The 23,530-nt window shown below is 28.5% G+C and overlaps 1 protein-coding gene across 2 annotated transcripts; it reads right to left on the reverse strand.

Moving 5' to 3' along the window:
* Positions 1-729: 729 nt before the first annotated feature.
* On the reverse strand, positions 730-23,328 carry LOC129966245 (acetylcholinesterase-1-like). 2 transcript variants are annotated; one of them, XM_056080694.1, is made up of 5 exons: positions 23,136-23,328; positions 7,317-7,893; positions 5,066-5,377; positions 2,898-3,528; positions 730-1,020 (listed from the first exon to the last, which is right to left on the reverse strand). In XM_056080694.1, exons 2-5 carry the CDS (start codon positions 7,855-7,857, stop codon positions 873-875), a joined length of 1,632 nt encoding a protein of 543 aa, XP_055936669.1. In that variant the 5' UTR covers positions 7,858-7,893; positions 23,136-23,328; the 3' UTR covers positions 730-872. The 2 variants fall into 2 exon arrangements, with proteins under 2 accessions (XP_055936669.1, XP_055936742.1); XM_056080767.1 differs by lacking the exon at positions 23,136-23,328 and adding an exon at positions 13,304-13,413.
* Between the last annotated feature and the right edge of the window lie 202 nt (positions 23,329-23,530).

The following is a 23,530-nucleotide window of genomic DNA, read 5'->3' on the forward strand; positions in this document are numbered from 1 at the left end:
TTCTAAATACTGGGGTACTATAGGTAATTTAGAAAAATTAAAGAACATCTTTACTTTAAAAAATTGTAGCAGAGTGGTACGAAAAAGGGAATCAAGATATGAGCAAAAACCAGAAAAGAGTAAAAAAATGACTAAAAGATGCAATTTTTGAAGTAATCATTTTAAACCCTAATAGCTTGAAAAACCTTGCTATGATAATAGTACATACCGCTTCCATCGTGTTAACATCGTTCTAATGTGTAATTAATTCTTTACGTACATCTTAATGCTATTAATTACCAATTTCCAATAAACTAAATAATTTTTCCCAGTTAAAAAAAATGCAACTTTAAATTTAAAAAATCAATGAATGCCAGAATGTATATTATGCCAATGAGAAAAGATAAAATAGCAGAAAGCACAAAAATGCAACGAATCGAAAACGGAAAATAAACAATAAAGGCAAAAACATTTCTTTCTCTCTTACCACAAGATATTATAAAATATTTCCAAGAAGTTTCTTAATATTCTATATATATATATATATATATATATATATATATATATATATATATATATATATATATATATATATATATATATATATATATATATATATATATATATATATATATATATATATATATATATATATATATATATATATATATATATATATATATATACACACACTTAAGAAAAATAAAAGTACAGTCGCATAGACGAGGAAATTTTATTAAATGACTTTATATAAAATTTCTCAACGGTCAAAAACTTTCAGTCAATCATTATATAGAAAGTAACAACTGAAGTTCCAAGAAATGAAAATTCTCAACAACATGCATAAAATAAGTAATGTGCATTATATATAACAAAACAGTATGCATAACAATTTAAAATCCAAAATGGTCTCTCATGACGTTGCAATTTTCAAGATGAGGACCTGTTCCATACTTATCTCCTTCAAAATGTGCATCTATGTAAACAAAAGTAGGATTTTCCTTAGAATATTTTGGCCAGTTGAATGAATCACTTGGGACCCTACATATAAAAATAAAGACATATTTTTTTAAACTCGAAATAAGAAAAAAATAATCCAAATGATCGTATTTTAAATCTGCTATACTTTTAAACATTAGAATGTGGACCAACTTTTCATCTTCTAAATCTGTCCCTTGAGTTAATAATTAATTTTCTTTTTCTTGAGTAATTAGGTGAATCGAAAAAGGCAGGCTATATAAGATAAATCTTAGCAATTAACAATTAAAAAAGAATGTATATAAAGCATTTATCAAAATTTATATATCCATAATGGGCAATGTTAAATTATTCTTAGAATTAGCTTATTGGAAATAATTCAGAATTATGAAAGATTTCTGTGATAAGTTTCCAATTAATATGAGAAATTCTATTAGAATGTACTAAAAAAGAATTATTTTTGTTAATCTCATATGCATACATATGCACATACAGTTACAACTTACATACATATTTTTGATAGAAATGTTTTACTCATTAATCTTCATATTGAAAAGATAAATCGTGAGAAATAGTGAGAATAAAGCACGGAGATGAATCGCATATTGTTCAGAAATTGAAATAACTTTTGAGAATCTTTGGAATATTCTTAGTAAAAATTTAAGAATTTGGAGAAATTAAGTCCATTGTAATAATTAATCCAAGTTCTGAACTAAGAAGCTTGTAATGATGATTTGAATGTTCCAGAAGCCTACTGATTCAGAGACATAGAAAAATAGTTTCGCCAATTTACTGTCTTGAGGGAATATTAAAAATGAAATACGTGTAATAATGAACCTCTTCAGAAGTTAATTAACTGCGTGGGAGACGTTCATTAAATATCCATTAGTTTGTGCCAGCAAGGAGCAAGACTGTTTTGATAGTATAAGGTAGATGGATATTCAGAAAGAGTGAAATTCAATATTGAAAATATCACAAAATAAGATAGTTAGTTAGTTAGTTGTTAGATTTATATCCTTAAGCAATTAAAATATCCTATAATATATCTCTATAGATTATCTGTACTCACAAGTGGTGAAACTCTACCTCAGCAGTCGGCAAATAGCTACATAAAAAGTAGGACTTTTACTATTCGTTCAGAAAAGTCTGATATTTATTTATATTAGTTTATCACTACTTTGCACTTTTCGAATTGTGTTCTTCTTAGAAGAAAACTTTTATTTTTCTGAGCTTTTGTATATATAATTATTCTGGTAAAAGTTGTAAGTCCCCTTAATAATTGAAATGTGATTTATAAAAATTGCTTTTTATAAGTTTTTCATTGCTTAGGAGTTCCCTTTCCTATCTCATTCCATGAAGCCATTCCTTAAAGAATGATTCTAAGGCTTAAAGGACATTCGGCTTTAGAACAAATACTGATAGTGCCTCAGTTTCTGAAGCTGCTTTAAGTGCTTTTCAGATTCATGTGTTTTAAGTTATGCTGTGTCAATGGAATCTCCCTTAATTACTCATATGGGGCTTCTGCGACTTTCATCGCATTTTAGACTATTATTCTCTGTCGTTCGTCACACAAAGATCTGAATCTTCTGTAATTTTGAGTGAGTTTTGGATTTGTAAAGATCCTCTATCAACCTCATCCAAATGGTATGAATCGTTCAAAATACACTTCTGTAGCCTTAAGCGATTAGTAACTCTACGTGATCTTCTATCATTCTGCGATCATCCTCTACTATCATACGATATCTGAATCTCTAGAATCATCTTTGCACCCTTTATTTATGAGCCTGGTAAATGAAGAATCTATTTCACTTTGACTGACTTAACCTACTCTTTCATTAAACAACCCAGTATTTCAAGAAATAGCTAATTTCATTACTTTGACATACACTTTTGAATATCAATACGCATACAAAAAAAAGGACACAAACGAAACGTCTTACCCATTTTTTGCAAAATTCGTCCAGATATCAATCATTTTTCTGCTCAGTGCTACTTCTTGCGGCTCATAAAGATATGGTTTTCTGATCGGTCGTCCGAAAACAAACTGCACTTCTTCAGCATGCGCTGCCCCCATCCAAGAAGACCAAGGAGTATTACTCGGTCTATGAGCGAACAGATAAAAGTATACATCATTCCCTCTATCGGCGTAACTTTCAGCGAAGTAGACTGTCTCGCACAGAAGACTGCTGTCTCCAGATGCAGTGTAAACTTGCCTCTTAATGGCATCGAAATCATCATCTGGTATATTCCCCAGATAATGTTCAACATACTTTTCAGGATTGTCAGAGCTACGAAAAATCTCTCGGATCATATTCTCAGCTTGTGTTTTGTTGATGATGGGGTTTTTATGTCCAAAGAATCCAAAAACTTCGGGTTGTTTAGTGGTAATCTGGAAAGATCCTTCATCTCTGGTGTTGCCGGTCAAGATGGGAATGTTGTGGAAGTTGCCTTTACGGATTTCGTCCAAGGCATTCCTGGGAAGCAGACCGTCGCCATATTGTGGGAAGAAGGAACGAGTGGATGTGGGATTGAATGACCAGAAGACGCGAGCAAGTTGATGGGCCGTTTTGCCTAGGGGGAGGCAAATAAAGAAAATGACACGAAACATATTTATTTGAGATATATTTCTTAATATTAAAAAAGAATTAAATTGATAACTTATTTCAACATTTTAAAAAATAAGTAGGAAATCACTGTTCGTTTTTGATTTAAAACAAATCTTCGAAGATGATTTAATTATGGAATGCATTGTACAATTAACAAAGTAGATAATTTTGGTTTAGTTTAGTGTTAGTTAAGTATCCCAGATTTCCATGTTGATTATTGATCGTTATTTAAGAAATATATACAAAAAAATCTCCAGCAAATTTCTATTTTCCAAAAAAAAATGATTCTGGGAAATATTTTTGGGGAATTTTTAATTCCATCAACCATAATAGTGTTTCATTTGAGACTTTTAAAATTCTCACTCAGATAAAAAAAATTCAATTATATCCAATAGAGTTGCTTCACATTAATTAAATCTAATTATTCATTACTTTTTTATAATTCATGAATATTTCTACTTAGCTTTTTATTAAGGTGTATGTACACACTTGAAACTTCGAAAATCGTTCAAAATATTGTTTTTTTTTTATTGCTTAATAATGTTCTCTGATCCTTTAGCTCTCAAACGATACCAAGATGTTGTCAGTATTCGAAATATTTCTCGAGTTACAATTATTTTTCTTCAGGTGCTTTCATTAAAAACTCTAGCTACGGTTATTTTAAAACTCATTTTATGAAGAATGATATTTTTCTACCTTGTTGCTTCATTCAAACAATCATAACTCAACAAGAAATTAACCAATAACAATTATTCATATATAAAAATAATCTGTATGAAATAGCGGATGTTTTGTGCCTCAATCAAAGTTATATTTATTAAAATAAATTTTTAATAGCTATTTAAAAGTTAAAATTACATAAAAAATCTTGCTTTTTCTATTCATCGTTGATGACAATTTTTTTTAAAAAAAACTATATATTTTTATAACTTGATTGAGACAGGCAACATGAAGACTCATATTAGGCATAATTTACAACTAGAATTGTGTGTCTGTATAAATTAGAATTTAATATATAATGTTTCAAAAAATATGCTAATTAGCTCATTAAATATTATTTAATTAATTAATAATTAGTGTAATATGATTTGTTCTCACTAAAAGGAGTTTAAACATATATTAATAACCTACTGTGAAAAATTGGATTTTTAAAGTTAAAATTTAAAAAACAATCTTCTAGTGTGTACGTACATCTTAATAATTAAATAATATTATTAATTTCTTTTTAATCTATTTCATTCTAATATTTGTATAATGTATATTAACATATGTAACAATATTTCATGCATGAAGCATTTTACTGTTTTGAACACGTGATTAATAAAAACTCTAGAAATGTTTCAGAAAAATTATTCAACTTGTAATATGATTTCCCAAACAGGATTATTTCGTAATTTCGTTAACCTGTCAATTGGGTAAATTAAATTACAGTTACATTTGGGTAAAACAAATCGTATGGATAAATTAAAAGAATATAATAAATAATTTAATGGCAGCGTTACTTCTTAAGCAACCAAGTACAGATTCTGGATCATTCTTAATAGTTTTTGCTTTAGATGCGCAGCCAACAGCTTCTGCTAGACGTTGAGTGTGCTCGAGATTGGGCTCCAGTTGGTTGGATTTGAGTAAAATAGCTGTCCCACTTTGCAAAATTGCTTTGCTGAACAGACCTTTGGTAAGAGGGGAAATACAAAGTAAGCTTATGGCTATGGATCCTCCACTTTCGCCAAACAAAGTGATTCGGTTCTTATCGCCGCCAAATGATTCAATATTATCGTTTACCCATTGCAGTGCCATTAACATATCGTACATGCCTAAAATATAATAAAAAAAGGTTGTAAATGGATCCTACTTCTTTTTGAATTCTTATACATGAATCAAAGAAATAATATTATAAATTTAATAAAAATTATTTTAGTTGAAATCATTTTATTATTGACAAAATTAAATAATGAAATAATCCGATTTAACATTACTTATTTTATATAATCTGCTTTATTTTTTTTATCTTTATAGTAATTTATTTATGTTTCATTTCACTGCAGGTTTCCTGTCTTAGAAACCAGATTAATTTAATGATAATTGTATTTTTTTTTAATTTTAATATAGAACAGATAAGCTATTAAATTTTTTTATTTTATTTATATATTTTTAAAAAAATGTCTTCTGAGTTTTTACTCGACGCCTGAAACAGAAATTTTTTCACTGAAGTCTACTATGGTATTTCTCGTGTTAATGTGTTTCGACATATCAGTCCACTGCTGAAGTTATAATAGCAATCACAGTTAATGACGTCATTTCTCGATTCTGAAAGTATCACTAAGTCGAACACAGACTAAAAAAATGACAAGATACGAATTGTTTCTGTCTAATTTCCGAAGGAATGTCAACTCTTTGTACTAAAGACTACAAAAATACCATAAAATTTATTTTTTAGATGCTTCTCTAAATTTACATTATATTCCTTTTCAATATTTAAATGGAATTTCTATTTTAGGCTGTTTGTCAGCATTTTAAAACCTGCTGTTACATTAATAATCAGACATTTTTAGAGGGATTTCTTTAAAAAACTTTAGATCCTATTTCCAAATGTTTTCTTGTAACTGTAGCCAAAATTGCTATATTCAAGAAATTGCATCTTTTCGAAGTAATATTATAAAAATATTCTTCGGTGTTCAGTGTTTGTGACTACCATTTTCATTAAAATTATATTTATAAATAAGTAAAATTTGAATATGAATTTTATCATTTTTTTAAAAATATTGAATATGAATTTTATCATTTTTTTGAAATATTGAAAATGAATTTTATCATTTTTTTTAAATATTGAATATGAATTTTATCATTTTTTTTAAAATATTGAATATGAATTTTATCATTTTTTTTAAAATATTGAATATGAATTTTATCATTTTTTTTAAAATATTGAATATGAATTTTATCATTTTTTTTTTAAATATTGAATATGAATTTTATCATTTTTTTAAAATATTGAATATGAATTTTATCATTTTTTTTAAAATATTGAATAAAAAACCAAAATCATTATTTCTGAGGGAAGAGGATAATTTAATATTTACAATTAGAGACAATTCGCTTGGATTGAAATTTTATCAATGTATTAAGTTGTAGCTATAGAGAATATTTTGTTAGATTTTTAATTTATATTTTAACAACTTTAATTTATAATTTTCCTTCTATTTTAATCTAACGTGATACTGATCGCATTGTTGTACTATTTTTTATTTAACATGAATGTATTATTAGATATTGCACTGATGCAAAGTACTGAAACTTGAAATAAATAAATTGCCTTCAATTACAATTAAAAGCAAAACAGATACTCTCTATTCTAGTGCATAAATATTGGTTCTTTTTTTTATTTGACAGTAAAAATATTTTTAAATCAAATTTCTTTGCATTTGAAATAAGATCATATTTAATTCAGCACTTTCTTTACATATTTTTAATGCCATGTAATAATTTTCACATTTCATGTAATTAATGGTCGAATTTTTGGTTAAAAAACAATGCTTAAATCTATAGATTTGGAAGTAAATTCATCTAAAAACGATATAACTTCACTATTTGATTTGGTTGAGTAGAAAAATTAATATTTCGTCCTAATTGTAAATGTGCAAATGTATCAGCTGCTGAGTTACAGCGAATAACTTATCAATGCTTTCCACAAGTTCTTTCATAATTTGAGGAATATATCTTTCTGTTTTTTTTATTTAGATGTAATGATCTTACCTACATTTCCTGGTGCATCTTCTGTATTAGAAGTTACAAATCCGAAAACACCCATCCGGTAGTTTATGGTTACGACAATTACATTTCCGTGGACAGCGAGAGCACTTGCATCGTAAACATCCATCCGATTGGATCCATACGTAAATCCCCCTCCATGGATCCAAAATAAAACTGCCAAATTGCTTCCGTTTTTGGCATCAATAGGAGAATAAATATTCAAGTAAAGACAATCTTCACTTTTGCCAGGCAAGGTATCAACCCATGGGAAAGGATATGGCGTGTACTGGGCACATGCTGGAGGCATTTGAATGGCTTCCAAGGTTTTAGTCCATGGCTTTAAGGGTTTTGGTTTTTGGAATCTTAGCTTCCCAATAGGTGGTTGTGCATAGGGTATACCTAAAAATACCTCCACGGGGTCTTGATTGATATCATTTAAAAATCCTTGAACTGGCCCAGAAAGTGTATGCATATACTTGTCCAAATAACAGGAGCTTGCACTCCCAAATATCAAAGCTAATATCAAAATGGCCGAGATATTCATCGCTGGTTCTTGATTCTTGAAAATCCAAACTAATATCTAAAAAATATAAAAAATCAACGCAAAATAAAATAAAAAAATATTTACTGTAATAATTGAATTATATACTTTTTTTCTTTCATCTTGATGAATTATAAAAAGGAATAGTATAATAATCGTCGAAGAATTTAACTTCGAAATTTTCAGGAATCTTCTTATTTTTATCCCCCCTCCCAAATCCAAAAAACACATTTTTGGAATTATATCTGAGTGAACAAAATAACTCAATTTGCATATTCAACACGAGAGTTGAAATTTGGTGTATGGTCCTAAGGGCAAATGTTTCGATTTCTGACAAGTTTTGAGTTGAAATCTGTTGAAGAGAAGTCTGTCTTTTTATATATCTGTGATTACAGTTATTCAAATTCATGAGGAATTAGGTAGATGAAATTCAGTACATAATTTTACCATCATAAATGTAAATATGCATTAAACTTTGAATCAAATCTATCAAGGGCATGACTACCTATCTGTCTGGTTGTTTATATGTGTATGAACGCGATGACTCATTACTGAACCGATTCCGTTATTTTTTTTATTTTATAGCAGACATTTTAACCTCTAGATATATAATCAATGATTGATTTTATCCTAGCACTGTTTTCTATAAAGAAACCTTCAAAAGATTTTTGGCAGAATTATATAACTCCTAGAACCAATTTCGCCACTTTATAACGGATGTCAATAAAACTATATTAAATGTAGTAATGTGATCTATTATAAACTATATCGATGAAAGCAATGCGAATATTAGTAGTGAATTCATCAAGACGGTTATAGAACGACTTATATATTAAAATTAATATAATTTTGGTCTTATTTCTTTCTTGATATTAAACAACAAAGTTTTAACCAACTAAACTATAGAAGAAATTTTGGAAATTTGACTTGCCTTCACCATGAACTCTGGACCAAAACTTCTGCAAAACTGATAAATCAAGAACACAAATTATTCTTGCCTTATGATGCTACGTACTGATTATCGGCTTTCAAAATGAACTCTGGACCAAAACTTCTGCAAAACTGATAAATCAAGAATACAAATTATTCTTGCCTTATGATGCTACGTATTGATTATCGATTAATGCATTTACGGAAGAAAACTCAATTTCTAAAATCTCTGAACTAAAATATTCGTTTAAAGTGGGAACAAATCAGAATTTTCTTAAATGTCTCAGTAAACTAATAGCCTTGTTTTTCAGACATCATAATGATCTAATTTCGTGTCATCTGCTACATAAAATGTTTAACATCCGCACCCGAGCACGGAATGACTGATTTCCAGTAAAAAAAAACTGAGTTAATATGTTTCTTGATTTATTTTCAACAATAATTTGTAAGTGCTCATAATAGAAATGATGCGCTGTTACGTTTTATCAATAAATTATTTCTCTGCCTTAAAATTAACTGAATTAAAACACTTCCTTGAATGTAAGATAAATTGAATCAAAAACCTTCATGATTATTGTCCGGATGTTCGTGCTTCGAGAACAAATGGCACGATTCCAATAGTCAAGGCATGAAATCAATTTCCTGTCTAAAACTGTCCGAAAAAAAAATACACGAAAATATCAACTTATGTCAAATAAATCTTTCCGCTCGAGGAAACGTTTTTGTAAATTATAAAATTAAAGTTTCAACCGAAATAGAATCGGAGATTTTTTTTTTCTTTTAGGATTGGAAGCTGAACTAGAACTACCGATTTTTCAGCAAACTAGCCGCCTTTGGTGGCCAGCTTGCTCGCCAAGATTATTGACTTTTTTAGGCTGTTAAAGGAGTAATACAGAATGCATGTTTTAAAATATCCGTTTGTTTGGCTTCACTTTAAGAAAAGCAACTGAAGTGAGAATTACTTACAAAACGCTTTTCATATCAAACCAAAACTAACAATATAAGCATCGTAACATTGTAAATAAAGCTTGAAGAATTAAAAGTAAAGGAAAAAATTGTATAGAAATGAAATTAACATCATTAAAAGGGTAATTTCTGAGTTTTAAGATAATGCAATTAATTAATGGGCAATTAATTAATGGAAGTCTTCCAATTCCATAGATGAGTATCCATAGTGAGAGTTAAGCCTATTTTCATCCTCGATTATTAAACTTTTCAATTGATGCTTGTCTTAATTTCTTTTAAATCTTCTGGCTGAATAAAACGTTTGACACGGCAAGCAGAGTTTTTAATATAATAGTTTCATTAAATTAGTGAAGTGTTGAATTAAGTGCAGCCATAAAAAAGCCGAATAAAACAGTCTGCTGAAATTTTTGCACATCGTTATGTTCACATTCGAGTGTTGCCATTCCGTAATAAGTAATAAGAGGGATTTTTCTGCCATGCACGTTAGCGTTTTATATATGTATAGGTAATTCTAAGCCATAAATAAATTTTAGAAGATACAACTAATTTTTATAGAATCACTTAATGAGAGACACGTTAAACAAGCATAACAGCTTAGGTATATAACGAATTCGTCCCTATTTAATATTTACTTGGTAATTTTTTATCAAAACCTTTCATTTCATTTTCAACTAGCCGTTATTAATGAATAGATAATTTAACAAGGACAATGATAATTTCTGGTAAACCTGCTGGTACTCAGAAATTACCTAATTACCTAGATTGCTAGATATAACCGCTGATTTCTAGTAGTAACAATTAAAGATTTAGATTTCATTTGAGCTTCTAAGAAATCTGTTGTCCATGATTACCTCAACAAACTATTTTTAAGCATCAATTTGTGCGGAATATTAAAGAGTGGTTATTTTAATAGCCTTACGCCAGTTTATTATGACTTAGTTATTCCAAATGCAGTTAATTCTCATGACATCACAGTGCCGTTAAAAGCTTGGTATTCAGATATTCTAACTTCAAATTGCGCTTATATTTCGAGATTCTGCGAATTAAATTTCTTATATCTCATGTAAACTACATGTATATTACAAGGAATCTTTTATCCTTAGTTTTCAACAATGGATGATGAGGTTAAATATTCGCCATAAGAATGAAAATGATTTAAAATTTCATTACACTAATAAGAAGTATAATTCAAAATTTGTGTGTGTGTGTGTGTGTGTGTGTGTGTGTGTGTGTGTGTGTGTGTGTGTGTGTGTGTGTGTGTGTGTGTGTGTGTGTGTGTGTGTGTGTGTGTGACATTTAAAAATTGCCAAAAATCAAAAAAAATTGCAAGACGGTTAAATAGTTAATATTAGTTAGTTAGTTATTGCGAGAAAACACCTAAATCTTGCTTAATTTTTTAATTAGCTAAAAAACTCATTCTGAAATGCACATTCTTCTCCCTTAAGTATGTTTTTTACCAGTTTGTTAACTCTAAGTTAAGCAATGAGAACTGTAAAGCATTAATAGACATACACAGATCTTATTACTAGTAGAGATATAAAATCTCCCAATTTTTTTCAAATTTCGACAAAAGCAATTGCAAGCGATTTTGTCCTCCGGTTTAATGGAAAACAAAACCTAGAGCAAGGAAACATTACAGATATAAGCCAAAATTTAATTTCTATTAAGTCAAATTATGCAGTTTTTCTGCAGTTATATAGAAATTTATCGTTCGAAAATGAATTTGCATATATAAAATAGCCAGCCAAAAAATATTTTTACAATGCAATAGGTTTTGCGGAACAGGATAATATATTTTATTATATAATTTTATATATCATTGTAAAATTTTAGTTTCAAATAATATGCTTCATTGCCAATCAATATCTATTTCAGAATTTAATATATTGTCAAGAAAAAATCAACTAATTAAAAATATAATCTCCAGTAGAATAAGATTGCTAAAACTTTCAGCACCACACATAAAAAAAATAACAGGTGTAGTCTCTCCAAACTTTCTCGCATACTTTCTAATAAGGATGATTCCCCCTTTCTCAAATAAAATTTATGTATCTTGAATAATCCAGGAAAGCTTACAATGTCACTGGTGAATTGTAATTATGAAATGCAGATATTTGGCGTGCATTTAGGATTCGTATTTTGACGATTATTCCCTGGCATATTAAATTTAAAAGTACCTGAAAATCGGATACGTGTTTAGTATGCATTTTTCTCCAACCAGTTGAAACACAATTTAGTATGCAATTATAATCACATACCAAATTTCATCTATGTAAGTCTTTATTGTTAGAATTAATAAATATATATGCATGTGAATGTACAGACAGACAGATGATAAATTCATGATTAAATTTGTTTCTAAATTTGACTTAAATCTACTCTTTATATGTTTAATCTATGCACCAAGTTTTATTAATCTAGTTCTCTTCGTTTTGTAGGCATCATGTTAGCTTGTATCCGAATATCTGGATAGACAGATTTCCTCTGAATGGATTTCGTTAGAAATTTTATAGAAATCTATACATTTTCTATTAAGTCCATTTACCAAATGTCATGAGTTGAGCTCAAAGCATCTTTTAATCATTTTGTTCACAGACAGAAATAATTCCTAAAATACGTTTTTCATCTTCGAAAGGTCTGATACAATGGAGATTAGTTTAAATCTGAGATCAAATTCTTTGACCATTACAATAATTTCTCTTTGTATTTTTTGAAATAATTCGATTATAGAAAGTTTTAGAAATATTTGAAGGTATAATATTTATAAATTGCGTAAATTAATATTTTTTTAAATTCTTATTAGATTGCAGCAGATTAAATTTTGTAAAATATCAGAAATTCTTGTCATGTATACAGAAATTAAACTATTTATCATTTTGCTGTGAATCAAATAATTCAAATGATTTTTTATAAAAGCCAAATTGCTAATGATTTTAGTGATTTATTATTATAATTATTTCGCTTTATTATTATTTTAATAAATAATATTTCATGGAATAAATGTTTTAAAAGTTAAGGCTTTAAACCAAAAACGATGGGTTTTTTTTTTGTTTTGTTTTTTGCGAATCAGGATTTATTGAAGTATGTTACTATGTAACAGGATATTATTTGTAGTAAATGGAGCACAAACAAAATATTATATAATTTATAAAATTTCAGAGATTTATTTATAAGTACGAAGCACTTTTTGTTCTTCTATGATATAATATCAAGTTAAATAAATTAAAATGAGACGGCTGAAAATGCATTTTATACCGTCACAAGAATATATTTTCTAAATTTTTCTATTTTTATTTTATAAAACATTTCTATTTTTAAAAAAATGGTAATAATAACTCTTCTCAAATATCAGACTTCCTTTAACTCTTGATCCCTATTTCAAGCTGATAAATATAATTATGCATAGTTAAAATTTTGTATTGAAGTATTATAATTTTGATTATGACTTTGATGACAATCTTTTTAATTTTATTTTTAAATATTATTACACAAAAATAATTAAGAAAAATAATCTTAATTAGAATACTTTTCATGTTTAAAAAATTTGACTTACCCCTATTGTCGTAACACAACTCTGAAGGCAAATCTCTGTACAAAATCTATTACACAAATAATTTCTGCTTTTTACTTAAATTTCTGAAGCAATTATTGTTAAGTACTCTACTGGATTTTGATTAATCAAAGCGCTTATAAGGAAAAGGAAACAGAAGTTTTTGAAATCTTTGAAGTTAATTACACGTATGTTTGAAATTTAGATTAATGGAACCAAATCAAAAAGGTTTTTGAAAAATATTTAATTAAACTATTGTACCGGTTTTTCGAGTTTTGTAATAATTATTTCGTGACATAACCTTTCCATAAAGGCGAGATCATTAAAATTATTGATAAGTTTTCCAATATCATTTATTATTATTCATTAAAAGTTGACTTATTTCATCTTTTGCATTTAGATATATGTTGTTTAATGGAAATTTTACTAGCAGTGATTGATCATTTGAGAAGTCATATCAAACAAATTATTCCACTTTGGAAATTTATTGGGATTGTGTCAGATCTAAATTTTTAATTCATCTTAGTGATAAGGCGATTTTAAAGAAAGGTCACGTAAGTCATTTTGGGATATTTCATCTAATTGCTTCTTGAATAAAAAAATACAACAACTAAACGTGACTTTCCTTTTTATTTTCTCGTGTGCGAAATGTACAAATAGAAAGAACTGCCAGAGAATAATCAAAAAATTCGTACTCGAGATTTAACAATATCTCCAAGTTTCAGCTGCACACGAGTGCAAGAAACACGCTTTGGAAATGACGTCTTTCAATCTGTAAACACAAAAACTCAGAAATGATTTAAACTGTACTTGGTATATGACTTCTACTCCGATTTTTTTTTTTAATTTCTGTCTAATTTTGAAGGAAATATATCTATACGAATATAAATTAACACAATGACTATAAGAAAAATATGGATGAAATTTGGTGCACAGATTTGACATACTAAATGTAGAAATAAATATAAAATTTGAAACCAAATATGTCAAATATTTGATTTTTTGTCGGTCACAGCTTTCATAAACATGAAAATGCGATAATTCAAAAATGGATAGGATTAGATATATGACATTTGATATGGGAACTTATTATTACAATTGTAGCTCTGTGCGAAATTTTTAATGTCTGGGGGAAAAAAGGCATCAAAAATAAACATTCGTTTTTCTGGTACCTTCTTCAACAATTAATTGCCCAAAACATTGCATTCTAATAGGGTACTTTTTCCCAGTGGCATGCGGTGAATAAAATACAACTATATTAAGGTGTATATACACACTTGAAACTTCGAAAATCGGTCAAAATATCGAATATTTTTTTATTGCTTAATAATGCTCTCTGATCCTTTAGCTTTCAAACGATACCAAGACGTTGCCAATATTCCAAATATTTCTCGAGTTATAATTATTTTTCTTGAGGTGCTTTCATTGAAAACTCTAGTTACAGTGTTTTTAAAACTGATTTTACGAAGAATGATATTTTTCCATTATGTTGCTTCATTCAAACAATCCTAATTCAACAAGAAATGAACCAAATACAGTTATTTATATATTAAAATAATCTGTAGGAAATAGCGGATGTTTTGTGCCTCAATAAAAGTTATATTTAAAGAAATAAATTTTTAATAGCTGTTTAAAAGTTAAAAATACAGAAAAAATCTCGCTTTTTCTATTCATCGTTGATGAAAAAATTGTAAAAAAAAACTATATATTTTTATAACTTAATTGAGGCAGCCAACATGAAGACTAATATTAGGCATAATTTCCAACTAGAATTGTGTGTCTGTACAAATTAGAATTTAAGATATCAAGTTTCCAAAAATATGCTAATTAGTTCATTAAATATTATTTAATTAATTAATAATGAGTGTAATATGGTTTTTTCTCACTGAAATGAGTTTAAACATATATTAATAACCTACTGTGAAAAAACTGGATTTTTAAAGTTAAAATTAAAAAAAAAATCTTCTAGTGTGTACGTACACCTTAATTAGTGCATATGTGAGAAATGTTTGTGGTGACCACTTCCACTAGTTATTCTCCTGCGTATGAAATATATAAAGAGAAAGAAAGAGAAAAACATTTGAACTCGATGTTCAAATCTTCTCAATTCTTCAAATCTCAATCTTCATGTTTCAGATCTCTCAATGTCCGAAAAATATTTTTTAATCTGTCCGTGTACACAGTGATTCAGAACTCCTTCGACCTCCACAGATGGAATTTATATGGTCTTTACCCCAAATTTGAAGATTTCTATCAAATTTGAACGAAATTCATTTGTAGGAAGTCAGTCTATCAGGATATTCAAGCACAAAGGAACACAATAGTTTCCAAATATAAAGATCTAGATGAACAAAATTTGTTTCATAATGTTGTTTCTTATGGCACTTGCCATGGACAAGCCGGCTGTTACGAATACAGCGATTTTAAGCCGGTGGGGGAGCGTCTCTTATTTTTTTTATAGTAGCGCCATCTAGGCGCCAAGAGAACGACTTAGCTACACACGTCACAACCCTTTCTACCGGGCGGACTTCATTCACTCATCCGCAGATCGTAATTTAGACCTCAATCAGAGAACGATCATTCCTGATCCAGTACCCCCAGTGGTATTACTCTCGACATGGAGGATTTTGTGATCACGACAGATTTATACGCGGGTCAGCTATCAAGCACGTGGGGAATCTTCGGCCGGCGTGGTTCGAACTCTCAACCTAAGGCGCGCGAATCCAACGCTCAACCAACCAAGCAATCCCAGTTCCTGTTTCAGAATGTTCACATACATAGCATAGATATGCATAAATTTTGAACTAAAATTTGTTAGAGATTCTGTTTATATTTTCTTATGAATGTAAGTACAATAACTCAGAAACAACATAGCTGCTATGGATGAAATTTGGTTAGCAGTTTTAGCATTTCATTTGTAGATTTTTTCGAATTATAAATGAAATCAGTCAAAGGGCTGATTTTCATGTTTGTCGGTCTGTACGTTCTCAAGCATGTAAACGCGTTATGTTAAAAAAGCAGCGACTGAAATAAATGAAATTAAATATGTGATCCTGTTTTTACAATTGCCGTTTCCTATCAAATTTCGATTTCAAATATTTTAGCCGAAAAAGGCATACTCAGTTTTTTTCACTATACTAGGTAGCTAAAAGTTCTGTTGCGTGGGACTATGAAAATAAAAGTCTGAGCACTTGTGACATTCTCGAAAGTGACCAAAGTAAAAAATTTATTCAGGAAAAGAGGGGATAAGACTTTTAGCTGGTTTCCCCTTTAAAAAAAGTAAATATCTCTTTTTGAGAAAAGAAGAAGAAAAAATTTACTGAGAAAAAGAAATTGAAATTACGTCAATACTTTGAAGAAGAAGTTAGAATTTCAAAGCTAGTAATTAAAGTATGTGATTATATTCGGGATGAATTTTCTGAAAAATGTTGGAAAATAGATATATTTTTGAATATTTCAATTTTAAAAAATTGTAAAAACATTCCATAAAATCAAAATATACCACTTCAATTGTAAAAGTTTTATTTTTTTAAATTAGAAAAGGCTCTTTTTGGATAAAAATAAGTATAAAGCAACAATCTTCTTATTTAGAGGTTTATTACATGACTTGATTAAAACTTTGCACATAGCACAAGAAATATATTATCTAATTCATAAACTAAAAAATAAGTGGAATTTCAAATCATTCTTTAAATACTGGAGTACGACTGATAGATAAGTGGAAATGATTACTTTTTTTCGCATTTTGAAACACTAAAACAACTATAAAATATTTCTAAATGAATAGGTTATTTATTCTGTAGTTCATGAATTGCAGAACATACCAAATTTGAATAATAAATCATTTGAACCTCATAAATTAAAATCAAATCTGCATTAGATTTTAATTTATATGGATTTTTGTAAAAAAATTCTATTAATGCTTAGACTTTGAGAAATAGCACCTAAAGATGTAAAATGGCATTCAAACTATGTAAATGCAAATATGAAAATCAATGTAATTTCCCAAAAAGTAGAAGCAAAATTCTTATGGTTTTATAAATAAACTTGTTTAAAGATTAAGAATATTAAATTTTAAAAAATGTCAAAATTTCGCAAAAAAATCGACTTTTTAACATAGTCACCTACCTAAATATTAAGCACCTTAGCGCTTTATATACCTTGAAAATGCCATTATGTTAGAAAGGCGCAATGTCATATTTTTACAGAGGTAATTGCTTACTGATCTCACAAATTTAGAGTGCCTCGAGCCATTGAGAATTTTTTTTTCTGTGCGATATCTTGACATTTATTTAATGTTATGCTTTCATTTAATTATAAAGGCAATGCCATAGAACTTATTCAATTATTTAAAGACTTTTAATTTATTTTCTTCCCTTATGATTGTGCTCGAATTTTGCGTAATTCCTTTTGCATAGGATTTAGAATTTAGAATAAATATATAAGATGCTTAAAAACAAGTATTGCTGAGATTAATTTTGGGATGGTATTCTAATAACGTTTCTGATTAATTACTATTCACAAGTTTTATGTTATGTTACTTTAAAATTCCAAAAAAAATATGGTGTTTTATGATTTTAAAAAATGCTCGGTTCTATTATTAAATATTATTTAAACTGTGCTAAAAAAATGTGTGACTTTTTTTTATTATTTTGTTTAATATTTATTTTAGATTTCACTTATGCATTTTTTTTTCATAAGCGATATACTGAAACAACTTTTTAGAAAATTATCTGCTATTAATATTTCAGTTTGTCAAGATTTACTACTTAAAACTACTTATATAAATATTTAATTAATAAAATTGTTTGATTTTGAAATTTTTTGACAAGAAAAAAAACTCCGAAATTCCTATAACCAAAAAAAAAAAAAAAAAAAAAAAAAAAAAAAAACCTTAAAATGCTTCATTTCTGCTTTCCATGAAGCTCTGAAAGCTCTGCATTCCATGCTAAAATATATTTTGTACATCATTATTTCTAAATAAGAAAAAAAAAACTTTATCAATGTTTATGATTTTTTCATTGACCTATGATTTGAACTGGATATCAAAAGAAACACTTCTAATAAATTATTAGCATACAGCTGCTGTTATTCTTTATTTTTAATATTTCAATGTTACTCTCCCATTCATATAAAATGCATGATACACAATTGTATATAACGCTACATTTGTCAATACCCTGCAGCTAATTAATAAGTCAGTAATGATAGGCTTATAGTCCAAATGGAAAAACTCTCTGAGTGACGTAAGAAATTATATTGTATGCTATTTCAGCTAAGGAATTTTGTTCCGAAAGTATTATGATTTTATACAGTCTCTAGGTGTTATTGTTCATATTAGTATATCAGTACCCATTATCCTAACCCCCGGGCGGCACCTCGGAATGAGGATGAGATGCTTCCGGCATGGTGGTTAGATCTCGCCACCCTGGAGGGTACATAAATAGGTGGAGGATCTGACTCCTCCCATTGATGACGGGACGTACTTCCTTCGGGGAGGGTTGGACCGTGGCCGGGATGGCCCTTAGGACTCAACCACAGTTTCCGCCAGTGTTGCTGTTGCGGCGGTCCGGTCATTCAGCCTTATGGTTTAAATCCGTGTGCCTTCGTGGCGGGTCGAAGAGTCAGGTGGTTGACTTACCCATTATCCTTATAAATATAGAAACAATTCTTCCCTTTTTGCGGCTAAAATGGATAAAATTGTAAAAACTTAATATTCCTAATCTAAACCGTTTCAGTGGTCGTTGTGAAAAATATCTGTCAATCAATTAATAGCGTTTCCTCAAGTTGGCGTTGATTGGTCTAAGACAATGAAACTCGAAGCTTCATAACGCGATCAGTTTGATAGCAATAAAGATGATTTTTTTTCTTTTTTTTTGGGGGGGGGGCTGGGGTTAAAATGCCAGTGGATTGATAATATTTTACTAATTATGACCTGATAGGCTCGAAGGATGATTTTTGTAATGTTTCAACAGTAAACTTATTCATTAAAACAAATGAACTGCAACTTTTTGTTTCATTTACAGCATTCTTCCAATCGAAAACATATATATATCTCTAATGGTCCTGATAATGGAAATTAGCAAATGGATTGTCATGTAGGGACCGTGTAAAAAATGATTAATAAAAACTTAAATATATCCGGAAAGTTTCTAGAATACAACTGCAAAATACTCTCACAATAAAGATATAATTGAATATTATACCCTGAATATTTTTTAAATACAATATATTTCGTGGCAACACTTAAAAATCTGTTTAAAAATTATTAAAACACTATATCCTAAAAAAAATAGAATGTGACTTACTACTGATTTGGATAGTAGTGGCACGTCCAAATCAGTTATAAGACACATAAGTTGTTGTAGTGTGATGATGTTGTTATATGTCCCATCTTGTTTACTGATGTCTTTCAACTTAATTTAAATTTTGTATTTTCCATTAAATTCGAATATTTGTATTATTAATCAATAGAGAAACAATTACATAGAGAAGTACTAAATTTTAAAAAACAAGTTGTAATTAATAATTTTTAATTAATTTTAATTAAAAATTAATTTTTAAATGAATTGTTGCATTTTTTCTTTCATTTAACTTAACTGTCATTTATAAAAATTTAATTGTTTATGAAAAAATGAAATTTTATAAAAGAAAATAAGTTAAAGGAAATAATAATAAGATGCTACTCCCCTATTATTTATTTGAGCAGAAATGTGATAATGAATTATTTTTAATTAATTTTTTCTACAGATAATTACTATCGTTATTTTTATTTATTTATTTACATTCAATTTTCAAATTTGAGGGGGAAATAATTGGCGGTGAGAAATGTTTCAAACCCCGAAAGGAGGGTGTTGCATTAAGAAAAATACATTCTTACCGTCGCTAACTGTGAAGCAGGACGAATGTTTTTAGTAAATACACCTGCTCAGGAGTGAAAATCGGTACAGTTTTGCTTGCAACATCTCCTTTCCTCCATAAATTATGTTGCGCATAATTTATGAAGCGCATAGTTTATTTCCTTCATAAACTATGCTCTTTGTTGATACAAGACAGAAATCGCTATTGTTAAAAAGAATCAGAAAATTCACAAGGAGAAGCATAATGATCCTGAAAATTCACTATTCACAAGCGAAGCATACTACATAGTTATCCTCCCTCACACGCTCTTTTACCTAAGTATAGAAGAAAAAGAAATCTACAGGAAATGTGATTATAATATAGATTTATTCATATATTGCAAATGGAATTAAATAAATCAGTAATTATATTTAAAGAGAATTTGTAGTGGTGCATTTCCGTTGTGATTATGCACAAACCGCTCCAATATTCGAAGTGAAAAAAATTCTATAAGTTGAAAAAAGAATATAATTATAAAAGTTTTTTCATTATATGAGCTAACTGCAAGAACACATAAAATGAAATTGAGAGTCACATGCGTCCCGCTGCTACTATAAGCAGACCACTGTTTATTTCTTCTATTAGAGCTTTATTTAAGGGTATTTTTTGACACACGCTATCGTATTTTTTATCTAAAAATGTCCACTATCAATTTGTGCGTGGCCCCTATTTTTATCGAAGAAGCAACATTTCACTTGATATGAAGATGATATAAGTCCATTTTTTTTTATTTTTTTTGTATCGTAATTCATTTTGTTTTAAAGCTACAGTTGTGCGGGATTTTTTTTTCTAATTATCTTGTTGAATGGAAAAGGAAAACTTTCTAATTGGCCAAATTTGTTTATAAGAGTCGCATAAAAATTTACAAAGTGCAACTTTTTGAAAAATAACGGCAAAAAAGTTTTTATTAACGAGGTCTTATTCTGTACCTTAGTTTGCACTATTTTGCTGTTTACTTAGTCCACTTATCTCTAATGGGTAAAGAATTAAATCACATTTCAATCTTTTTGGGACACCCTATATATATATATATATATATATATATATATATATATATATATATATATATATATATATATATATATATATATATATATATATATATATATATATATATATATATATATATATACCATGAAGAGTGAGAATGTGCACCTCAGAGCTGGTTTTTGAAAGACCGAAAATATTATTGCACCAAAAGTAATTTTACACCATTTCCAAATTTAAAAATTTGCCTTTTAATGGTGCTATTTGAGAGTGGTGGGAATTTTTCTGAATTTTAGCAATTTTTAAAAAAAAATATTTCGTAGAATTAAATCCCGATAGTAGATTCTTTTTTTCATCCGATTTTAATCGATTGAAATTTTTCACTACTGAAAGCCAAAGAAGGTTCTATTTTAATATCTGTGTAATTTACAAGACAAAAAAAAATGAAATTACAATACCCCGAAATTAAGATGATAGATGAATAAAATATTTATCTTTTTAATAGCACCATGATGTGCTGGAACTATCCCCATTAGAAGGGTTCATATACACAATAAACACAACAAAAGTAAAACAATTAAATTTACACTGCGTTAATGTCAGACATTTTGATGATTCATGGACATGAAATTACATTTAATCGATTTATCTGAAAACAAATCTAACCAATATTTCCGAAGAAACCAGCTGGTCACCTGAGGCGACTAGTTTATAATATGCTCACTAAGGATCATTTAACAGTTTGGCGCTGACACCCTACGGACTAATGTTATAACAAAAACATTGGGAACAAACAATTTGTGCTGAGAATGGAAATCAGATTTTTTAAAAGGTTAATCAAAGAATATAAAATAAACATTATTCAACCAATTAAAAGTCGAAGACACTATTTTTTCAAGACGTTTTTATATAAGAAATGACAGGAATGATTTTTTTTAAAAACAAAACACGCTTTTTTTATAGTATCAAAATTAATTTTATAATACTAAAATTTTCCTAATTTGACAGAGACTAAATTTCTCCTTTTTGAAAATAGCCAAATAATTTATATATATATATATATATACAACCACTATTCTTTTAAACTGTTGCTACAGAAGAGATTTCTAAATCTGGGAAATATTAAAACTGTAACGACATTGCTTTCAACATCCAATCTTTTATATCAAATTATAATAGTATAACATTATTTAAAATAAGAGGCACAGATTACATAAAACATTTAGAAATTTTATCCATTTTTCATCTTTAATACAGCACTCAAAAATGATACAATCAATATCATTTCGATGTAGGAAAAATTTGCTCACAAAATGGATTTCTCTATCCGAATTGGAGTTTTTCGATTCCAAGTAGAAAATTCAAATTAAGATTAGTTAAAAATTCGACTCAACCGCTTGCCACCATTTAATGATCTCATGTGTAGTATCAGACTTAAAGCATGGCTAATGTTTATATAAAAAATAATTTATTTGGCTATTTCCAAATAGAATGCATTTCTTTTTACACCAAAACGTTTATATGACAAATTTATAAGCTTGGAATGGTAAATCAAATCAATCTTTCACATTATGTGCACCATATTCACCTCGAGAAACAAAACTTTAAAAATAAATGTTAAAGCCATAATTAGCTCAATATTTGAAACAAAAAACCAGGTACTAAAGACAGTTTCAATCCAAAATAAACAGTCAAATATCAATAAGAACTGGAAAGCTTTATAGCTAATACTTATTTAAACTTACATAAGTATTACGCACTTGTCAACTCACAAGATGTGTTTATCATGCATTCTATAAATTCAAAAGCTATTCAAGTTTTACTAATAACACTCACACACATACACGCAAAAAAATGCCTAGGACACGTATACATAATTCATGTATTCAAAGTGTAAAATATTTCCAATAAAGCCAAGCCAGAGAAGATTTAAATTCACTAGCAATACCTTTTAAAAGGCAGAGTAGGAAAACCAGAGGATTCTTCCAATACAATGGCATGAAGACCTTGATCAATATTCTTCTAAAGATCACCTCTCTCTACTTCAATGTCAGTTTTGCAGATCAATTCATTGGAAAGACTTCAATATCGATTTATGCACCTTTACAGGTGCGTTTTGTTAACTTCCTCTCTCTCTCAGGATTTCATTTTACTATTCTCTAAATTCATCAAATTATGCAAGTTTTTTTTCTCTTATCAATTTCTCTCTCATGGAGAGCGAAGATGATAAGGGAAAATGATGATAAACTGATAAGGGCACTCTATGAATACCGAATAATTGAACAGTAAAGAGCAGAAGATAAACTTTTCAATTGTAATGAGAGAAAATATCACGTGTCACTT

The sequence above is a fragment of the Argiope bruennichi genome, chromosome 1 (genome assembly GCF_947563725.1).
Source record: "Argiope bruennichi chromosome 1, qqArgBrue1.1, whole genome shotgun sequence".
In the NCBI taxonomy this organism is placed as follows: domain Eukaryota; kingdom Metazoa; phylum Arthropoda; class Arachnida; order Araneae; family Araneidae; genus Argiope; species Argiope bruennichi.

Bases quoted from the DNA above. Each gene is read 5' to 3' on its own strand.
- LOC129966245 (XM_056080694.1), bottom strand. From the start codon at position 7,857: ATGAATATCTCGGCCATTTTGATATTAGCTTTGATATTTGGGAGTGCA. The intron at 5,378-7,316 runs GTAAGATCATTA...ATTATATTTTAG, and splicing joins AGATGCACCAGGAAATGTAG to GCATGTACGATATGTTAATG. The intron at 3,529-5,065 runs GTAACGCTGCCA...GCCTCCCCCTAG, and splicing joins TGTACTTGGTTGCTTAAGAA to GCAAAACGGCCCATCAACTT.